General features: G+C 58.8%; 8 protein-coding genes across 8 annotated transcripts; 5 read left to right on the top strand and 3 right to left on the bottom strand.

Annotated features, from left to right (window-relative positions):
* Nucleotides 1-639: 639 nt before the first annotated feature.
* On the top strand, nucleotides 640-3,097 carry ISF_05283 (hypothetical protein; the record flags this gene model as incomplete). The annotated part of the gene is made up of 2 exons (XM_018848888.1): nucleotides 640-1,899; nucleotides 1,964-3,097. The coding sequence occupies 2 exons, from the start codon at nucleotides 640-642 to the stop codon at nucleotides 3,095-3,097; spliced, it is 2,394 nt and encodes a 797-aa protein (XP_018704024.1).
* Nucleotides 3,098-3,678: 581 nt separating this feature from the next.
* ISF_05282 (F-box domain, Skp2-like protein) lies at nucleotides 3,679-5,525 on the bottom strand (the record flags this gene model as incomplete). Its single annotated transcript, XM_018848887.1, has 2 exons — nucleotides 3,679-4,979; nucleotides 5,099-5,525. 2 exons carry the CDS (start codon nucleotides 5,523-5,525, stop codon nucleotides 3,679-3,681), a joined length of 1,728 nt encoding a protein of 575 aa, XP_018704023.1.
* A 990-nt stretch (nucleotides 5,526-6,515) lies between these two features.
* On the top strand, nucleotides 6,516-7,894 carry ISF_05281 (Mitochondrial carrier domain protein; the record flags this gene model as incomplete). The annotated part of the gene is made up of 2 exons (XM_018848886.1): nucleotides 6,516-6,672; nucleotides 6,738-7,894. 2 exons carry the CDS (start codon nucleotides 6,516-6,518, stop codon nucleotides 7,892-7,894), a joined length of 1,314 nt encoding a protein of 437 aa, XP_018704022.1.
* Nucleotides 7,895-8,918: 1,024 nt separating this feature from the next.
* ISF_05280 (NAD(P)-binding domain protein) lies at nucleotides 8,919-10,388 on the top strand (the record flags this gene model as incomplete). Its single annotated transcript, XM_018848885.1, has 1 exon — nucleotides 8,919-10,388. One exon carries the CDS (start codon nucleotides 8,919-8,921, stop codon nucleotides 10,386-10,388), a length of 1,470 nt encoding a protein of 489 aa, XP_018704021.1.
* Nucleotides 10,389-10,825: 437 nt separating this feature from the next.
* On the top strand, nucleotides 10,826-11,828 carry ISF_05279 (WD domain protein; the record flags this gene model as incomplete). The annotated part of the gene is made up of 3 exons (XM_018848884.1): nucleotides 10,826-11,138; nucleotides 11,230-11,329; nucleotides 11,405-11,828. 3 exons carry the CDS (start codon nucleotides 10,826-10,828, stop codon nucleotides 11,826-11,828), a joined length of 837 nt encoding a protein of 278 aa, XP_018704020.1.
* Nucleotides 11,829-12,271: 443 nt separating this feature from the next.
* On the bottom strand, nucleotides 12,272-13,228 carry ISF_05278 (FRG1-like family protein; the record flags this gene model as incomplete). The annotated part of the gene is made up of 2 exons (XM_018848883.1): nucleotides 12,272-12,719; nucleotides 12,774-13,228. The coding sequence occupies 2 exons, from the start codon at nucleotides 13,226-13,228 to the stop codon at nucleotides 12,272-12,274; spliced, it is 903 nt and encodes a 300-aa protein (XP_018704019.1).
* Nucleotides 13,229-13,828: 600 nt separating this feature from the next.
* ISF_05277 (hypothetical protein) lies at nucleotides 13,829-15,100 on the top strand (the record flags this gene model as incomplete). Its single annotated transcript, XM_018848882.1, has 3 exons — nucleotides 13,829-13,880; nucleotides 13,975-14,127; nucleotides 14,214-15,100. The coding sequence occupies 3 exons, from the start codon at nucleotides 13,829-13,831 to the stop codon at nucleotides 15,098-15,100; spliced, it is 1,092 nt and encodes a 363-aa protein (XP_018704018.1).
* A 401-nt stretch (nucleotides 15,101-15,501) lies between these two features.
* On the bottom strand, nucleotides 15,502-17,459 carry ISF_05276 (Zinc/iron permease; the record flags this gene model as incomplete). The annotated part of the gene is made up of 4 exons (XM_018848881.1): nucleotides 15,502-15,760; nucleotides 15,822-15,921; nucleotides 15,972-17,075; nucleotides 17,195-17,459. 4 exons carry the CDS (start codon nucleotides 17,457-17,459, stop codon nucleotides 15,502-15,504), a joined length of 1,728 nt encoding a protein of 575 aa, XP_018704017.1.
* Between the last annotated feature and the right edge of the window lie 393 nt (nucleotides 17,460-17,852).

Raw genomic sequence — 17,852 nt, 5'->3', positions numbered from 1 at the left:
GCCGCCTGCCAAGCCTTTATCGTCCCCCCCGTCAGCGTCAACCACGGCCTCGCTCGAATTTCAGCTTTTCTTCTCCTTTCTTTCGCTTTCAATCCTTCATATCTCTCTTCCGTTTCTTTGCGCGTCTAGATCTGGATCGCTCCCTTATCTCTTGGACCCCGACGTCACTTCAACCACTTTCTTTGTTTGTCCCTCCCGTCCAACCCCCTGTTCTTTCGCAGTCCGTCCACCCACGGCCGCGTTGCCAAGTTGCGCTCCCGCCAGCAGATTCCCCGTCAATTGAATTGTCATCTTCGCAGCAACAACCAACTCTCACGTCATTCACGCTCTCCACGCCCTCGACCGGCACAGCATAACTACTGCGACTCTCTGACTACGCCGCATTCCACTGCCACACGCATCCAACTGCCACGCCCAACTGTCACATCCCCAGGCCCCTTCTCACACGCCAACAACACCGCCAGCATAACCTGAGACTCTTCGCCGCATCCCATCCACCCATGCCTCTACGCCTGTAACCTCGAAACCAACATTCCCCGGCACTCTGCCTCGGCCTGCTCCGCGCACACCTCCCATCAGACGGGGCTGCTGCTCCTCTTTCTCACCTTGGGCAGCACCTCGTCTTGACGCGATTCGAAAATGGCCGCAGCCCAGCTCCCACCTCTCCAGTTCGAAGAAGGCGGCCTTCAAATTGTCCTTCTACCGTCGCTTGACGACGGAGACGCTGGATCTTTTGACGACCCCTTCGCCGACTACTTTAGCCGCGACGCCGAAAACACCAGCCCCGAAAATAAGTCGCGAGACCAAGATAGCGCCAAGCCAGAGCAGCGCATCCAACAGTCTACGAGCCAACTACCCATAGAGACCTTGCCGTCGACAGCCTACCAACCCAAGCCACCAACAACCCAACAACACTCTCGAGACACGGCGCAAGCCCAGCAAACAACTCAGCAGCCGACTTTTCAGCAACCAGAACAACAATACCAACACCAACACGATGCTGAGCAACAACTTGAGCCAGAATCAACCAATCACCACCGACAGGATTCTCTCCAGTCTGTACGGGAGGTTGAGACCCAGAATCACTGCCAGGATTCGCCAACGACCGGAGACGACTCTGCGCCCGAGCACCCCATACCAGCCTTCCAGGATGCCTTTGCCGAATCTCTTCGAGAAGCCACAGAGGGGACAGCTGCACAGAAACCTCGATTGCAACAACTAGATGCCAAATCTCGTCGCGAGCGACTCCTTAGTCAAGGCAAGGATGAAGACCCGTTTGATATCAAATGGCGATACAGACCAGGCCAGACACAGCACGAAGTCATGAAACTGGTCGCCCAGATATCCTTTGGTGTCTACCTCATGTTTAATGGCATGGCAAATAGCAACACCCAGGTTATTGGTATTCTACAGGGCCATATTGACGAAATCGATGAGTTCCTGGAAGTCGCCCTCGAAGATTTGAACCAGGCCGTCGACGATTTGACCAAGCGCATTCAGCATCTCAAGCTCCCCATGGAGAACATCACTGTATTCGAGCAGCTGCTTGAGGACCGAAAATTTCGCGCCGAAATTCTCGACGGAAACGAAAGGATAGACGCCATCCTCACACGAACCAACGTCGCCATGCGACAGTGGGATGATGACATCGAAGCCGGTCTTCGAGGTAGTACAGTCTTCGCTAGCTGGCTCAACGACCAAGTCGGCGGCGATTGGCGCGCCGAACAGCCTGATCTTGTCGATGTGTACGACGCCATGAAGGGCAACACCGAAGGGTGGCTAAATGCTTTCGAAGATATGAATGATCGCGCCCAGGATATTAACGGCCTCATCATGACACTTATGACCATTATCACTGAGATGGAGACCAAGGCCGGCGAAGTGAGCCGAAGAACCTGGGTAAGCTTTTCCCTTGCTATTTGCATACCCTCCATACGATCTGGCTAACTCATTCTCTTTCCAGACTTCTGTAGCACCCTTTTCTACTCCCACGGGAACCGTTCAATCCGCATCCACTCGCAACACTGTCAAGGGTGCCTCTCCATCCCCTCCACCATCTCGCAACTCGCACGCCAAATCGTCCAACCACTCGGTCAATCATAGCTACGTACCGAATCACTTGTCACTGACGCCGAATGAATCAAACCAAGGAGACGAAGACGAAGACGAAGACGACGACGACACATTCTTTCCTCTCCCAGGCGGGTTACCCTTGCTTCCACCAACGACGAGAAGTCACCGAGAGAATAGCTCCATCTCATCAAAGCCGCGCTCAGAGCCGATGACAGACTCGCCGACAATCCATCAGCTGGAAATCTCATCGGAGCGGACACGCAGCAACCCCCCATCCGAGGATACATCGCTGTATATGCTCCAGCCACGCACCTATACGCCGCAGCCTCCTGCCCCCGTTCCCTCTCCTATGCTGATAGCATCACCATCGTCGGCGGAACCCGCGCCTCTTCGCAAACGACCGTCTCTGCGCAATCGTATCATGAATCCACCGACTTCTATTCAAATCCCGCCAACATCTACACCCGACTCTCCGCTCTATGTGCCCTCGTCGCACTTCGGGACACCCCGAAGCACTAGCTCGATGCACGACCTGCGAAACTCCGAAGGCGGCTACAACCGCCCGCCGCCGCGGCCTCGCATGACCTCACCCTTGGATACACCGACTTCTGATCTACGCACCTTTACGCCATCCCCATTTTCTGAACATCACTCCTTCCATCCTGTTCGAGCTTCACCCCACTCGCCACTGCAGCAACGGCCGCACACCGCCACTGCGCCGCCGCGGCCTGGTACAAGTCAAACGACACACAAGCCTACACCGCTTGGTGCAATGACGAGCGCGAACAACGTTCCCTTTACACGCCCGACAATGGATCGTGTTAATACAACGAGCGGTATGTCGCAGCACACGGAACGTCACCTCAAGAAGAAGAAAAGCGCTTTTGGCTGGATCAAAAAGGCTTTTACCATGGATGAGGATGAGCGCGCCGCATTTGAGTCGCGCAAGGCGGGCAGCGCGCCGCATCAACACTATTACGATCCCAATACGCCTCGGTTCCTTGATGGCAAGAGAATACGCTAGAAGCGACGGAGTCTCTTGTACCTGTTTTCGAAAGGTGTCTATTTGGCGACATTTGTATATACAACACGGCAACAGATCCAGGATGCCAGTCTTGGCCACGATGTGGTGCAATATTTGGGGCAATACCCCAGTACCTCGTTCTCATAATCCCCTTGTTAAAAGGCACAAAGTCTCGTCAGACGTCTCACACTTACTTGCATTAGGAGGAAAGCGTCAGTGATACTATAATCACTAGGCTACCCTTCCACGATACCTCTTTCCCTACTCCTTGACTAGGAACGTCATTTTTCTTTATATACCACGTCCTATGGTTTGAATACTGCTTTTAACTCGATGGAACATACACCACTACGGTACTCTCTCTCTCTCTCTCTATCTGTACATATGCGAATAGAAATGGTCCTGTCCAAATTCACTTGTATTTGAAATATTGCCAAGCATGTGTCAGAACGTAAGAAATGCACCTCTCAGACAGGGTAGGTGGATGAGTCTATTGCCCGTATGGTAACGCGTAAAACACAAAGCGGGATGTGTCTATATACTGAGAGCGAAATGGAATCTATCCTAATCTTTGAATGCACTTACTCGCCCAGTCCGTAGCTCCGCACCCGGCTGAAGAAAAACGGTTTGTTATTCTTGAGCAGGAACTCGGCCCAGTCCTCGGTCAGCTTGTTGTAGCTGTAGAAGCCGCACAGCACGAGCTTGTTCCCGCGGGGCGCCGAGGGCTTGCCGGCGCTGCGCACGCGCAGGTCCATCTTGAAGACGTACTTTGCGCCGACACCCTCCGTCTCCACCGAGAGCTCGTCGTCGCCGCTCGGCGAGGGGGCGCCCGCACCACCACCTCCACAACCGCCACCACCACTGCTGCTGCTGCTGCCGGGCGGGGAGAGGCGCCACCGGCCTCGGTGGGCGAGGCGCATGACGGCGCCGGGTAGGTGGCTGCCGTGGTGGCCGGCGGCGGTACTGGAGGAGGAGGACTCGCGGTGCAGGCGCAGGGCGTCGCGTGTCATGTAGTGGACGACGTCGGCGGGCGGGTCCGACGCCAGCAGGCTGATGAGGGAGCCGTCGCGGAAGAAGCGCAGGTAGCGGTAGTACGTGACGATGTGGATGGGCGCGCCGCCCCAGGTCAGCTGGTTGGTCGAGGCCTGCCCGGAGCGCACGTAGTTGACGGTCGAGATGTAGCACCCGCCGAAGCGGATGCGCGGCCGCGCACGGAACATGGCCCGCCACGTCGTGTACACGGACGGCGTCAGGGACAGCGTCGCGGCGTGCAGGCGAGCCGCGCGGCGTTCGGCGCGCTCGCGCGGGCTGAGGCGGATGGCGTCGGTGTCGGCGACGATGGCATCAGAGTTGGGGGAGTCTTCCTCGTCACTGTCCTCCTCCTCCGCCGCCTGCTCGTCCTCGGACTCCTCCGAGAGCGGACCCCACTCGATGCCGCGGTTCCAGCGGTAGTGCATGCCGGCGAAGCCAAACTCGGCGCCGAGGCAGACACGTCGCCAGATGCGCTGCTCGCGGGCGACGAGGTATGCGAGCCGCCGGCAGACGAGGGATAAGCGCACATACTCGGCCACGTCGGCCACGGCGACGTCGTGCAGGATGTGCGTGAGCAGCTCGTCGGGGAGGCTGGCCATGGGGCAGGGAAGGACTGGCGGCGCCTCACCTTCGACGGCGGGGTCGTCGGCGGTGGCGGGTTCAATCTGCAGCGCGGCGAAGCCCTCTAGCAGCTCGGACAACGTCTTAGGCGGACCGGCGGGGACCTCGGGCGCGGGGGCGGAGGTGGTGGTTGCGGAGGTGGATGCAACCGTGCTGCTGCTGCCGGATGCCTGGACTGTGGGCGCGTTTGCTGACGCCGCTGGGAAATGCTTTTCACGGTATCGGCGCTCTACGCCATGATCCATCTGCGTTTTGTCAGTACGGTATGGAGGGGTTTCGAGTGTAAAGGCGGCAATTGTCTTGCCTTGTAAGCTTTGCGATATAGTTGCAGGCTGTCTCCCATGTTACCTTGGGCTTCCTTCTCCATGGCCTCCTCATAATGGTCGAGAGCGGATACAAGGCGCCTCTCCGGGGGTTTTGGAGCGGCGAGTGTCCTGGCCCCGGAAAATGCGGAGAGTGACGGCGCGGGCTCGTCAAACGAACGGCCACCCAGATAGTCGGAGCCTTCCTCTAGGATCAGGGCCCGCCGGGCGGCCGTGGGGCTGGGCGGCCCGTTGGCCTTCTTTAGAGGTCCGGGCCGCGCGGATGAAGAAGAAAACGACTGGTGCGAGGCGTCGTGTCGGCGGCTGTGGCTCTGACGACGATGATGACCGGCGGGCGAGGATGACGGTGCTGCGGCATCGGCGGTCGTAGGCTCGCGCTGGGATTGGAGATCTGAGAGCCATTGCTTTCTAAAAGACTCGAGCTCCGAGTCCAGGCCTTCGCCGGTAGACATGATGGGATGTGGTGGGTATTTGGTTGTGAGATTGAAAGGGAAGAAATGTTATCGGTACACCGCCGGCGGAGTTAATGGTGCTGGCGTCAAACGGCAGACTGAGGAGGATATTGGCTTATCATAAGGAATACATGTTGAGGTGGTATAGGTATTCGGAAAAAAGAGGTGTGAGATGAGAAAACTGAGACGATGATGGCGGCGTGACAGATACGGCGGAAAGATGAGAGGGCCAGATCTCGGCAAGTGGGTTTTGTCGATGGAGGGATTGGGAGGCTTCAGTTGAGGTTGGATTGGATGTAGATAACTTAATGCGTCACCGGCGTAGAGATTGACGGGATATTGGTGGGGATTCTGGAGAGGCTGAGTGGCTGAGTTACGCTGATGCCCTGTAATTCAGCTGTAATTCAGGGGATATCGGGCTGCAATCCGGGCTTGTCAGCGACAGCAAGTACCTGCAGTGGCACTACGACCGCTGATTAGTCAAGTTTCAGCCTCCGAGGATCCGCGTAGGATGCACTGTTAGTGAAGCCCGCCTGCACCCACCTCCAACCTTAACACCGGCCGACAGCCCTGTTATGCCCGGCGCTGTCGGAGCTTGCACTGTCCTACACCAAGCTTTGTCCGAGTCTTCCACCCCAAGTTACGCTAACGTAACTTTTTCTCACCTCCGGCCACGGGGAGGCGAAATCCACCAAAACTTTGTTAGCAACGCCCGTACTCAACGACTCCTCTTCCTCACCCACCTTCATCTTATCAATCGCTCCCTTTCTCTGCTTCTCAACACGTTCTGCATCTCGTTTCGTTTTGTTCTTTGCCATCAACCCTCCCCTCTCGCGACCAAGCCAAGCTCTACCCTTTGCTGTCAGCAACATTTCGTCATAGACCTCGTCTCGCTTCGGCCGAGCTCCCATCGATCCATCCATCCACCTTGACGGCCCGCATCACCACCACCGCCATTCACGGTTGGCGCGGCCACGCGCAACGCGCATCATGAGCCGCCCTCCCACCAGCGGGCAGCTAGCCGCCAGCGATATCACACCCCAAAACCATGACAGGATAGATCCGGCCCTGCCGCCTGTGCCCCCGATCACGCCCACGCAAACCATGATCTCTGCCATGACAGGCAGTCTGCTCACCTCATTGCTCGGTGAGTCAGATCCACCATTCTCGCCCGTGGATGCGAATACGTGACTTGCTAACAAAAGTCTCTAGTGACGCCGCTCGATGTCGTCCGAGTCCGCCTCCAGTCACAAAAGCCGCCCGTCTCCGCCATCGACTTTTCCAAACTCGCCCTCACGCCGCACAACCTTACCCCGATCCAAACCGCCAACTTAGGAGTCACAGCATGCTGCCGCGAAGTCTTCTTTGCCGGAAACAACGCTGAGTTCTGCTTGGCCGCGCCGCAAATCGAAGGAATCATGGCTGGGGTGGCCGGTGCTCGCGCTCACGACTGTGCTGTCCAAGAAGTTGAGAAGAAGACGTACAAATCCACTATAGATGGACTGCGCAAGATTGCCCGTAACGAGGGCGTTACCACCCTGTGGCGTGGGCTGTCCCCGACTCTGGTCATGACGATTCCCGCCAACATCATCTATTTTACTGGCTATGACAATCTTCGATACCACCCGAAAAGCCCCCTGTCGAACCTCTCCTCCGATTATGCACCGCTTGCCGCCGGCTCCATTGCACGAGTGATTGCTGTCGCCGCGGTTGGTCCGATCGAGCTCTTTCGCACGCGCATCCAGGCCTCAGGATCTGCCTCTGGTCACTTCATGGAGACCCTTAGCGGTATCAAAGCCATGGTCGCTGCCGAAGGTTACGCTTCACTCTGGCGAGGCTTCAACTTGACGCTTTGGAGAGACGTACCATTCTCCAGTCTATACTGGTGGGGATATGAGACGCTGCGGACCAAATTCACCGACATGCGCGAAGAGCGACGTGGGCGCTCCCTATCACGCGACGAGGACCTCTTGACGGCCCGACGTCGGTCGCGCAGCAACGAGAAACAAGCCGAGACCTTTTTGGACAGCTTCTCGGCCGGTGCCCTGTCCGGCGCCTTTGCCTCTATTGTCACCATGCCTTTTGATGTTGGCAAGACGCGAACGCAAATCTACAGTGATGGCACTCCGCGACGAACCGTCGGCACAGCAGCAGGAGCCGCGCCGGAAGAGCAGAATATGATCCGACTCTTGTGGCACATCTTTAAGACTGAAGGCGCCGCCGGACTATGGCGCGGCTGGATTCCACGAACTCTCAAGGTTGCACCGGCCTGCGCCATCATGATTAGCAGCTACGAAGTCGGAAAGCGAGCGTTCCGATCAATCAACGAGCATACGGCGCATAAGAGGCAACTCGAATCGGATAGATAGGCCGGCGTGCCAAGCATTTCAACTCAGGAAACCGGGATATAGACTCGAAATCAGCGGGGGGTGGCTGGTCGTTGCACTTACTTTTTGGCGTTACGTGGGACATCTACACACAAACGCTTTTCTCTTTGGCTATGATGCTGAATTCATCTGACGGGACTTCTTATTTAATATCTTGGCAAGGACAAAGCAAATAAAACGGAGCGCATGTGTACGATAGCAACCTAAAATAATCACAAACTACTCTTTATTCCTTGCAAATTCAATGATTGAAGATGAGATGCAGATGGCAGGTGGTCATCTGTGGAGCCTCCGCTTCGGGAGCGGACTTTATCTTGCTGCAACGGCGGATGGCCGGAAGCTCCCTGACACGGACAGTGTCTCAAACATCCATGCAACAATGATTGGAAGAAATCCGCAAACGGGCTTTCTGCAAGGCATTACGAATTTATGTGTCATTTTATCAGAATTTGAATTGCCAACACTCGACAGACTTCCGCCAAGCTGACGAGGTGAAGCATGGCCGCTTACCTGACCTGGAGGGACGGAGTCTGGTCACATAATCACCGGTGAAAGACACTGCCACGGCCCCAACACACGCCGAACCTAGTATGTGACCGCGTAGCAAGTATGCGCGAATTGTGTTGTTCATGCTTTCTGCCTTGACAGGAGTCGGTCATACGCTCCGGGCCGGACCTAACTGACCGGACGCCGGCGGCCTTGACACTGGGTTGCTGCGCAAGCAGGTTTTGACGGCTGCTCTACGGAAACCAAGGAAAAGGACCCCGACATTTTATTGCATATGTCTCGTATTATAAGTAAAAGTAGTATCCTGCCTTTTGAGCGTGTAGTAACCTTGAAGTGCACGGCCCTGCTCCCACTGCTACCCAGTCTATTGCATGCTTATATACAAGCTTCGGAACTCTGATAAGATCTGAAGACAACTGTTCTTGTACACGACATCGTCGCCATAATATTTTCCCTTTTTTGCCCTATTTGCCCCTCAAAGCTCAGTCTGCTCATTACGATGACTGAAATCGTCGACGTCGACTACCTCATCGTCGGTGCCGGCGCCATGGGCCTCGCCTTTGCCGACACCATGCTCAGTGACAGCAAGGCGACCATGGCCATTGTCGACCGATACCACGCGCCCGGCGGGCACTGGACCGTCGCCTACCCGTTCGTGCGGCTGCACCAGCCGTCGGCCTTTTACGGCGTCAACTCGAAGCCGCTCGGCAGCGATCAGGTCGACGAGCAGGGCCCCAACGCGGGCCTCTACGAGCTCGCCACCTCGCAGGAGGTGCTCGCGTACTACAGCCAGCTCATGCAGCAGCGCTTCCTGCCTAGCGGCCGCGTCACCTACCACCCCAAGTGCGAGTACCTCGGCGACGGCGCCTTCCGGTCGCTCGTCACCGGCAAGCTGTACCGCGCGGGCGCCAAGGCCAAGATCGTCGACGCCACGTACATGAAGGTCACGGTGCCATCGATGGCGCCGCCCAAGTACGAGGTGGCCGCGGGCGTCGAGCTGGTCACGCCCAACCAGCTGGCCGGGCTGAGGGAGCCGCACGAGAGCTTCACAGTCGTCGGCGCGGGCAAGACGGGCATCGACACCTGCCTGTGGCTGCTGGCGAGCGGCGTGCGCCAGCAGGACGTCACCTGGATCGTGCCGCGCGACGCGTGGCTGCGCGACCGCGAGGCGCTCCAGCCGGGCGACCTGTTCGGCGCGCGGCGCGCGGCGACGCTGCAGACGCTGCAGCGCGCCGCCCTGACCTGCTCCTCGCCCGACGACTACGTGGCGCAGATGGAGGAGGGCGGGGAGGCGATGCGGCTGTCGCGGGACGTCCCGCCGGAGATGTACCGGTGCGCGACGGTCTCGCGGGCGGAGCTGGCGGAGCTGCGGACCATGCAGAACATCGTCCGGCAGGGCCGCGTGGTCTCGATCCGGCCGGACCTGGTCACGCTGCAGCGGGGCTCGTACGTGCCGCGGCCGGGCACGCTGTACGTGGACTGCTCGACGGACGGCCTCGCCAAGCTGCCGCCGACGCCCGTGTTCCAGGGCCGGACGCTGCGGCTGCAGCCGGTGCGGCCCTGCCAGCAGGTGTTTAGCGCCGCCTTCATCGCGCACGTCGAGAGCGCGTACGCGGACGAGGAGGGGGGCGACGCGCTCAAGAACGAGCTGTGCCGCCCGATCCCGCACCCCAACGTGCCGGCCGACTGGCTCGTCACCGCCGTCCTGCACCTCCGGGCGCGGGCGCTGTGGAACGCCCACCCGCGGACGAGGGCCTGGCTGCTGGCCTCGCGCCTTGACCTTGAGGCAAGCTTCCTCCCTGCGGATGAGGTGAAGCGCGAGGAGCTGCTGGCGAGCGCCTCCTCGCCCGAGAAGCGCGCCCAGGCTGGCCAGGTGTTGCAGCGTCTGTATGGCGTGCTGGATGCCCTGCCGGAGAAGGAGAGGGATGCGGCCAAGGCATTGATTGGCGATTTACCGAAATTGGACTAGCTGCTGAAACTACCTGAGATATGCCGATTAGCAAGTGGAATATGTGGGATATGTGAATTCAAAGCTCTCTGGTCAACTTGGATGGTGTTTGCAACTGGGTGGTTGCTGAGTGCTGAGCTCCACCAACAAGGAAATCTTGATCGAGGGCGGGCGGGCCAACTTACTTTATCACAAATATGATCAACTCAAACCTTGTCTGCGCAGCCTAAAGTGCCTTGCGACCGTGAATAAACTCGACATCCGAAATTCTAACGATTAGCAAACAGAAAGCCTTTAAGAATCCTTATCCACCCAGGCGTCTCTCCCAGCCGCAGACAATATCGCAGCCAAACAAACGGAGGGGGGTCAAAATCTGACCGACTTCTGTTTGAGGCCTCAAAGTACAAGAGACCGACCGTTATTCGACAACTTAGCACAGCATCTCCCCTTGGAAAGCAATGTACAACCTAGCCAACGTCGAGAGCCACCGCTTCGGCGGCCGCCAGGAGGAGCCGGCCGTCTACATCACCGAGATTGCGCGCACCGGTCTCGGCCTCGCGGCCATCGCGACAGACAATGCCATCTCGCTACTCGACCCCGCGCGGCTGGCAGCCGGACCGGTCGCGGCCTGGCACGCGCCGCACGGTGAGTCAGTGACGGCGCTGCGGACGCTCGACGACGCGCTGGTGTGCACGGCCGGCGAGGACGGCACCGTCGCCGTGTGGGATCTCCGGATCAAGGACGCCGCTGCCAAGGTGGCGCATTTCAAGGGTGAGTCTTGACTCGTCGTCGTCTTCTTGTGGTCTCTGGTGTTCATGATGATGATGATGATGATGCTGATCAAATGGCAACTTGCTTGCAGCGAGCGAGGCGCCGATTCTGTCCATGGCGTGCAGCAGGGCGACCAACACAATCGCAGTCGGCACGGAGCTGCACAACCACACAGCCTCGATCCATCTCTGGTAAGTTCACCGCCGATTTTTTAAAATTAAAAAAAAAAAAAAGAAGCATGCCCTGACAGCCCATGATGATGACAGGGACGTCACGGGCGCGCCGGCCCCTCGCGCACACTACCAGGACGTGCACAGCGACGACGTGACGGAGCTCGCCTTCCACGGCGGCCAACCGGCGCTGCTGCTGTCCGGGTCGACCGACGGTCTCGTGAGCGTGCACGACACGCGCGTCGCCGACGAGGACGAGGTGACGGTGCAGACCTTCAACCACGGCGCCTCGGTGCACCGCGCCGCCTTCCTCGGCCCGGCCTCGAGCGAGGTGCTCGCCCTCTCCCACGACGAGCGCTTCGCCCTCTACGACGCCGCCGAGGAACGCGCTGGTGGCGATGCGATCCGCGACTTTGGCGACCTCCGCCCGCTGCTCGGCTGCCAGTACGTCGCCAACGTGACGCCTAAGGCCGACGGCCTCGGCGCCGTCATCGGGGCGGGCGCCCAAGAGTACGTTTAATCTCTCTCTTTTTTTTTTAAATTTTTTTTTGGCGAAATTTGGTCTATCGAGCCCTGGAAAACTAACGAGAGTGCTGGTAGTAAACAATTCTTTCAGCTCAACTTTCTAGCCAAGGACGCACAGCAACAATGGTCCCTCGACACGGCGAATGGCGTCGGCCTGCCCGGGGCGCATGGAGAGGAGATTGTGCGATCATTTTGCTTCTTCGATCAAGAGCAAGTCGTATTCACTGCGGGAGAAGATGGCTGCGTAAGAGGATGGCGCGCTGGATAGCGGAAACCAAACGTGCGCGTAAGCTCGCCTGCGTTGGAAACCGACCTCTTGGGGGTATATTTCTACGAACACAATTGTGCCACCCAATTCTATGATCTCCTGAATAAAACTACCAAAACAACAACGCCGATAACAAAACCAAACGCCAACCGACTTTTAATTAAATGCTTTCAGCTGAATTTGTCGTGCTTGCTCTTGACTTTGACATCCAGCAGCGTCTCGTGGTAGTTGCCCTCGCGCCGCGCGCGCTTGAGCTTCTTGACTTCGCCGTCGTCAAGGCGACGGCCCACGGCCTCCTCGAGCTCGCGCCGGCTGATCTTGGCGAGGGCCCTCTCCTCCTTGGAGGCCTTGATCCGGGGCTTGAAGCGGGCCTGCATGCGGATGCGCAGCGTGGTGGCGAAGGAGATGGCGTCGGCGTCGCCGCGGACCTCGTCGCGCGCCGGCGCCGACTTGGCCGAAGACGACGACGGCTTCACCACGCACAGCATGGTCTCGCGCAGCGTCTGCACCTGGAACGTGCCGGGCGTGTCGGCGGTGGCGACCAGGCTAAAGGTCTCGAGCGGCGAGACGGCCTCGGAGTGCGCGGAGAGCAGGCCGATCTTGTCGCAGGCCAGATACCTAAGGCGCCAAGTTAGCAAAGAGAAAAAAAAACAAGAGACATGGGGTACAAACCTCCCGTGGTGTCCCTTGAAGCGAAAGTGCTCGGTTCCTGCGATGCGGTTCGCGACCCAGACCTGGCGGACGTCGTGCGGCTCGGCCGTCGCCGGGTTCGCATCGACCATGTTCTCGACGGCCATGGTGAAGACCTTGCCCGCGGCGTCACAGGCCAGCGCCGAGGGGGGGTCCGTCGGGAGGACGAACATGACGGGCCCGGAGACGTCGGACGGGGCGTCGGCGGCGACCCAGGTGTCGTCATCGTCGGCGGACGGCACATCGTCCGCCTTGCGCAGCTGCTTGCTCGCCGAGGAGGAGGCCCCCGCGCCGGCGTCGTCGTCGCCGTCGTCGGTGGTGGCGCGCGCGCGCTTGCGCTTCTTGGGTTTGTCGCCCTTGAAGGACAGCGGCTTGACCATGGCCCCGAGGAGGGATGTGGAGTCGTTCGAGAAGAATTCGTACGTCTGGGGTTTCATGCAGCTTCGGTAGATGGGACGGGCTACGATTTCGTATCTCGGGCCGAAGGGAGGGGGGGTGCGCCTTGCTACGGCAAAAGAAAGAGGTGAAGTTGGAGATGGCGGGTTCGGAGAGCGGCGAGCTCCAAAGTGGTGGGGGAGCTGAAGATGCCGCTTTAAGAATGAATTTTTAGCAGTGGGCTGGCTGCTTGGGGGGTGCTGAAGGGCCGGCCGAAATCCTCTGCAAGTTCTCAACCGCAGCGCTAAAGCAGCATGAGGCTACAGGTACTAACGGCGTGGAGGGAAAAAATACAGGGCTATTATCCGTCGGTTCTCGGCCTAGCCCACCAATTAACAACGCTGAAATTCCTTGACCTAGGCATTGACAGTGGCTGCGGACAGCCCCTCCCCGCCATCAGCATCAGCCACCATGCCCATCATCAACTGAACGACTGACGTTCTGCTGTGCTTCCACAAGGTCTTCTTCTCTTCACTCACTCACTTGACCGTATTATTCAGCCTTTCTTATTGTGTGTCATACCTGTCTCATTTTTTCTCATCAAAAAAGACCACCCTCCTATTTTTGGCAATACGCAGTAAGCCACATCCGCCCTTGTCACGATGGCCGCGCAGGCACAGGCCGTCACCGTCTCGCTCAAAGATCTCCAATCTGGTAGGTTCCATCTCGTCTCGTTTGCTGCCACTACCACTACATTCACTGCATGCCCCTCAAGTATTTTATAGTAGCTGACTTTGTAAACTCCTAGGCAATGTCTCCTTTGAGACTCTTCAACAGGCTTTCGGCCCGGACTCGCTCGGCATCCTCGTCGTCAAGGATGTGCCAAAGCAGTTCCCCAAGCTGAGACACTCAGCCCTGTCCTATGCTTCCTATCTTGGCAATCTGCCGCATGCAGAACTCGGTATGTGCATGCATGCAACTCCTACATGGCTCCATCTCTTCCTTTCCCTTGTATGCGTCGCGCTGAAACGACGAACCCTGCTCTAGAAACGCTCGAGAATGCCCACGCCAAGTACCTCACCGGCTGGTCCCTCGGCAAGGAGACGCTCAAGAACGGCAAGGCCGACACCTTCAAGGGCTCCTACTATGCCAACTGCGCCTTTTACGTCGACGCCTCCCTCGAGTGCGCCAAGCCCACCGCCGAGTTTTCCGAGGCGACCTTCCCCGAGTACCTGTCACCGAACCTTTGGCCGGCCGAGGCCGTGCTGCCAGGCTTCAAGCCCGCCGTGACGGACCTGTGCAGGCTCATCATCGACGTGGCCGTCCTCGTCGCCCGCGCCTGCGACCGCTTCGCCGAGAAGGAGATCCACGGCTACCCCAAGGGCTACCTCGAGCACGTCGTCAGCACCTCCAACACGACCAAGGCCCGGCTCCTCCACTACTACCCCCAGGGCCGCGAGGACGTCGCCGACGGCGGCGACGAGGATGACTGGTGCGCCACGCACCTGGACCACGGCTGCCTGACGGGCCTGACGTCGGCCATGTTCATCGACGAGACCGACACCGACACCGTCGTCCCCGCCGGCAGCGGCTCGTCCCCGCTGCCTGCGTTGAGCGAGCTGCCCGCGTCGCCCGACCCCAGCGCCGGCCTGTACATCAAGTCGCGCACCGGCGAGACGTTCCAGGTCCGGATCCCGCGCGACTGCATCGCCTTCCAGACGGGCGAGGCGCTCGAGCGCATCACCGCCGGCAAGTTCAAGGCCGTGCCGCACTTTGTGCGCGGCGTCAAGGCTAGCGTCAGCGACGGCCGCATCGCGCGCAACACGCTGGCCGTCTTCACGCAGCCCAACCTGGGCGAGGAGGTGGACATTGAGCAGCACCTCACGTTTGGAGAATTTGCGCGCGGCGTGGTGACGAAGAATACTGTATCATAGCGTGAACCAGACATTGAAGTTGTAAATAATTGAATCACAATGTTGGACACATACATTGCATGGTGTGTAGATAGATGTTTCTATATAAAATGGTAAACCTAATAGTTGTAGAGCATGTAAATCTCGTACCGGCTGGAAGTGTATTCAAATAGTTTATTTTTAGCCAAACATTAGCCAAGACGGAAAAAGAATGTAAATGATTTTATATCCGGATGTTGAATCCTCTGTACTCATTATGCTTTGCTGAATCAGCTCAAAGGCTGAACCAGAAAGCACACTCTGCGGCGCAAGCCGATGTTGGAGCGGTCAAGGCGCAGCTCGCAGGTTGGCCAAATCAGCCGTCTCAGTTTCCCACCCAACCTAAAAAGAAAGATTGCAGGACAAGAAAAGACCGGACGAATCTATGCCCAAGCGCCGACGAGACTCATGCCAAACGCGCCCAGAAAGACCAGGATGCAGGCGCCGACGCGCGACTTGCCGCGGAGGTAGCGCCAGCTGGCGTCGCTCAGGAAGTCTTCGGAGAGGAGCTCGACCAGAGACGCAAACGTGAGCAGCCCGGCGGAGATGGCGTTCATGACACCTACGAGGATAAGACCGACCTCGGAGTCGGGGCTGTAGAGCGTATGCGTGGCGAGTCCAATTGCTTGTCCAAGAGGCGTGCTGAAGTTCTGAGTTAGCACTACGGTGGAAGGATACATGAGCAAGAACGGTTTGAACGTACGTGCAGCCATAGGCCAGTGCCATGAGCCACGGCTGAATCGTTTGCTTTTCCCATTTGACGGCCGCGATACGAGAGCCCAGTGCCAATCCCTCAAAGGTTTCTATAGCCGAGTTAGAACGATGGGCTTTGCTAATGGCGCATGAAACTTACGGTGGAATGTGATGGCAATGAGCAGCACGATGAACTCGTTCCCAACAGACACGCTCAGAGCCATACCGATAAAGACACTGTGAAAGAGGATGCCCAGCTCTAGGAGGATGCATTGAAGACGCTCCCTGCGCAGCTGTTGCTGAGCAGAGAGAGTGGGAGGCCGGAACGAGTCCTCATCCGATGACAGCACCGCATCGTTCTTGCCAGTCACGGCAATCCTGGACGGGTCCCGCGAGGTGTCGACCGACGTGGACAGCGACCTGCTCAGCTGCGTCAAGTTCTGGCCGACGCTCGACTGCCTGCCGCCTATCGGACCCATGTCCCGGATCGGCTGCGTCACGGAGCCATCCGCGCCTCGCTCCCCCTCCGCTACAAACGCCACGTTCGCCATGCACCCCTGATGCCCACCACCGCCATTCAAGGCAATGTCCTCGGGCTGGATGCGGCGCGAGGGGTGGAAGACCATCTCAATCACAGTGACGAGGAAGACGGCGGAGAGGGCGATGGCGCCGGGCATGGCCGGGTAGTCCTTGGTCCAGAAGCTGGAGAGGCAGGGGTTGCCGAGGGAGACGAAGGCGGTGGGCAGCAGGTGGACGAAGGCGGTGGCGATGAGGACGCCGGTGCCGAAGTGGCGGACGACGAAGAAGAAGCGTGCGGGGATGCGCAGGCGCGGGAACTTGACGGCGAGCAGCGGAAAGGCGCAGCCGGTGAAGGAGACGAAGAGGATGATGAAGAGCGCGCCGACGTGGAGCGGCGTGTTGTACTCGTCGCCGCCGACGCCGCCGGTGGCGCAGGTCGAGCGCTTGCGGAGGGGTCCGGAGGTGGCGGCGGCGGCGAGGAGGGCCGGAGCGGCGGAGGAGACGGCGGAGGTGGCGGTGTCGTTGAGGAGAAGCATAGTTGGCTCGCCGGGAGACGACGAGAACGCGGGGGCTACGACAGCCCGAGAAGAGGGTTCCCGGAGGGAGGAGAGTACAGAGGAGACAACAAGAACGGAGGAGATCCAGGTCACCCAACCCCAGACGTACCGAGTACGCTGAGAAGAAGGAGATGCTGGAGAGGCAGGGGGTCCGCCAAGGACCGCCGTGCGAGAAGACAGGGATGGGCCTGAGGAGACGAGTTAGTGATGTTTCCGTCCCTGGTGATCCGCTCCAGTCCAGTCCAGTCCAGTCCAGTCCAGTCCAGTCCCAGCAGGATCAATGAACAAGATCACGAAGGAAACATACCGTTCCACCACCATCCTGCTTCTGCCGCCTTGGGCAACTCGGGCTCAGGCGAGGCGTGGCGGAGCCGCTCATCCTGGGCGTCGGCGCCGCAGAGGCCCGCGTTGCCACCGCCGCCGTCGTCCTGGTCGGCGGCAACGTGTTCGCGGAGATTGGCCATGCCGTTGAGGTCCTCGCAGGTGGTCTGGCCCGGTGCGAGGGCAGGCGGGCTCTGGTTGAAGGAGAGGTGCCGCAGGGCGTGCTCGTCAGCCTTGGAGAGGCAGATCATGTTGGGGGATTCTTTCGGGCGTTGGGCTGCTCGGGCTGCTTTGGTGGTTAATATTCGAGACGGGAATGGCAAGGGAGACCTGCAGACACGTCTGTCTTACTTGTGGTTGAGAAGAGAAGGAAGAAGAAAGGGAAAAGGAAGAGGTCTAGAAGACGGGATTTTCGAGTTGCGGCAACCTGTATGGATTGATGGATTGCCAAGGCTGCGCCACTGTGGAGAGATTGGTTCAGCGCCGTGACGTCCCGACACTAGTTGGAGGAACTGGACGAACGCGGGGGGGGGTTCTACAAGGACCTGTGCATTGAGCTGAACAAACTATTCGGGCGATTGCGTCGAGAGCTGAGATGAGATGTGCGGACTGGGCTTCTTGAATTGGACAATGTCCGAAGGTGC

Source organism: Cordyceps fumosorosea (genome assembly GCF_001636725.1).
Source record: "Cordyceps fumosorosea ARSEF 2679 chromosome Unknown scaffold_12, whole genome shotgun sequence".
Classification (NCBI taxonomy): domain Eukaryota; kingdom Fungi; phylum Ascomycota; class Sordariomycetes; order Hypocreales; family Cordycipitaceae; genus Cordyceps; species Cordyceps fumosorosea.
Note: the sequence above shows the minus strand (reverse complement) of the source record. Positions and strands in the feature narration are given on the sequence as shown.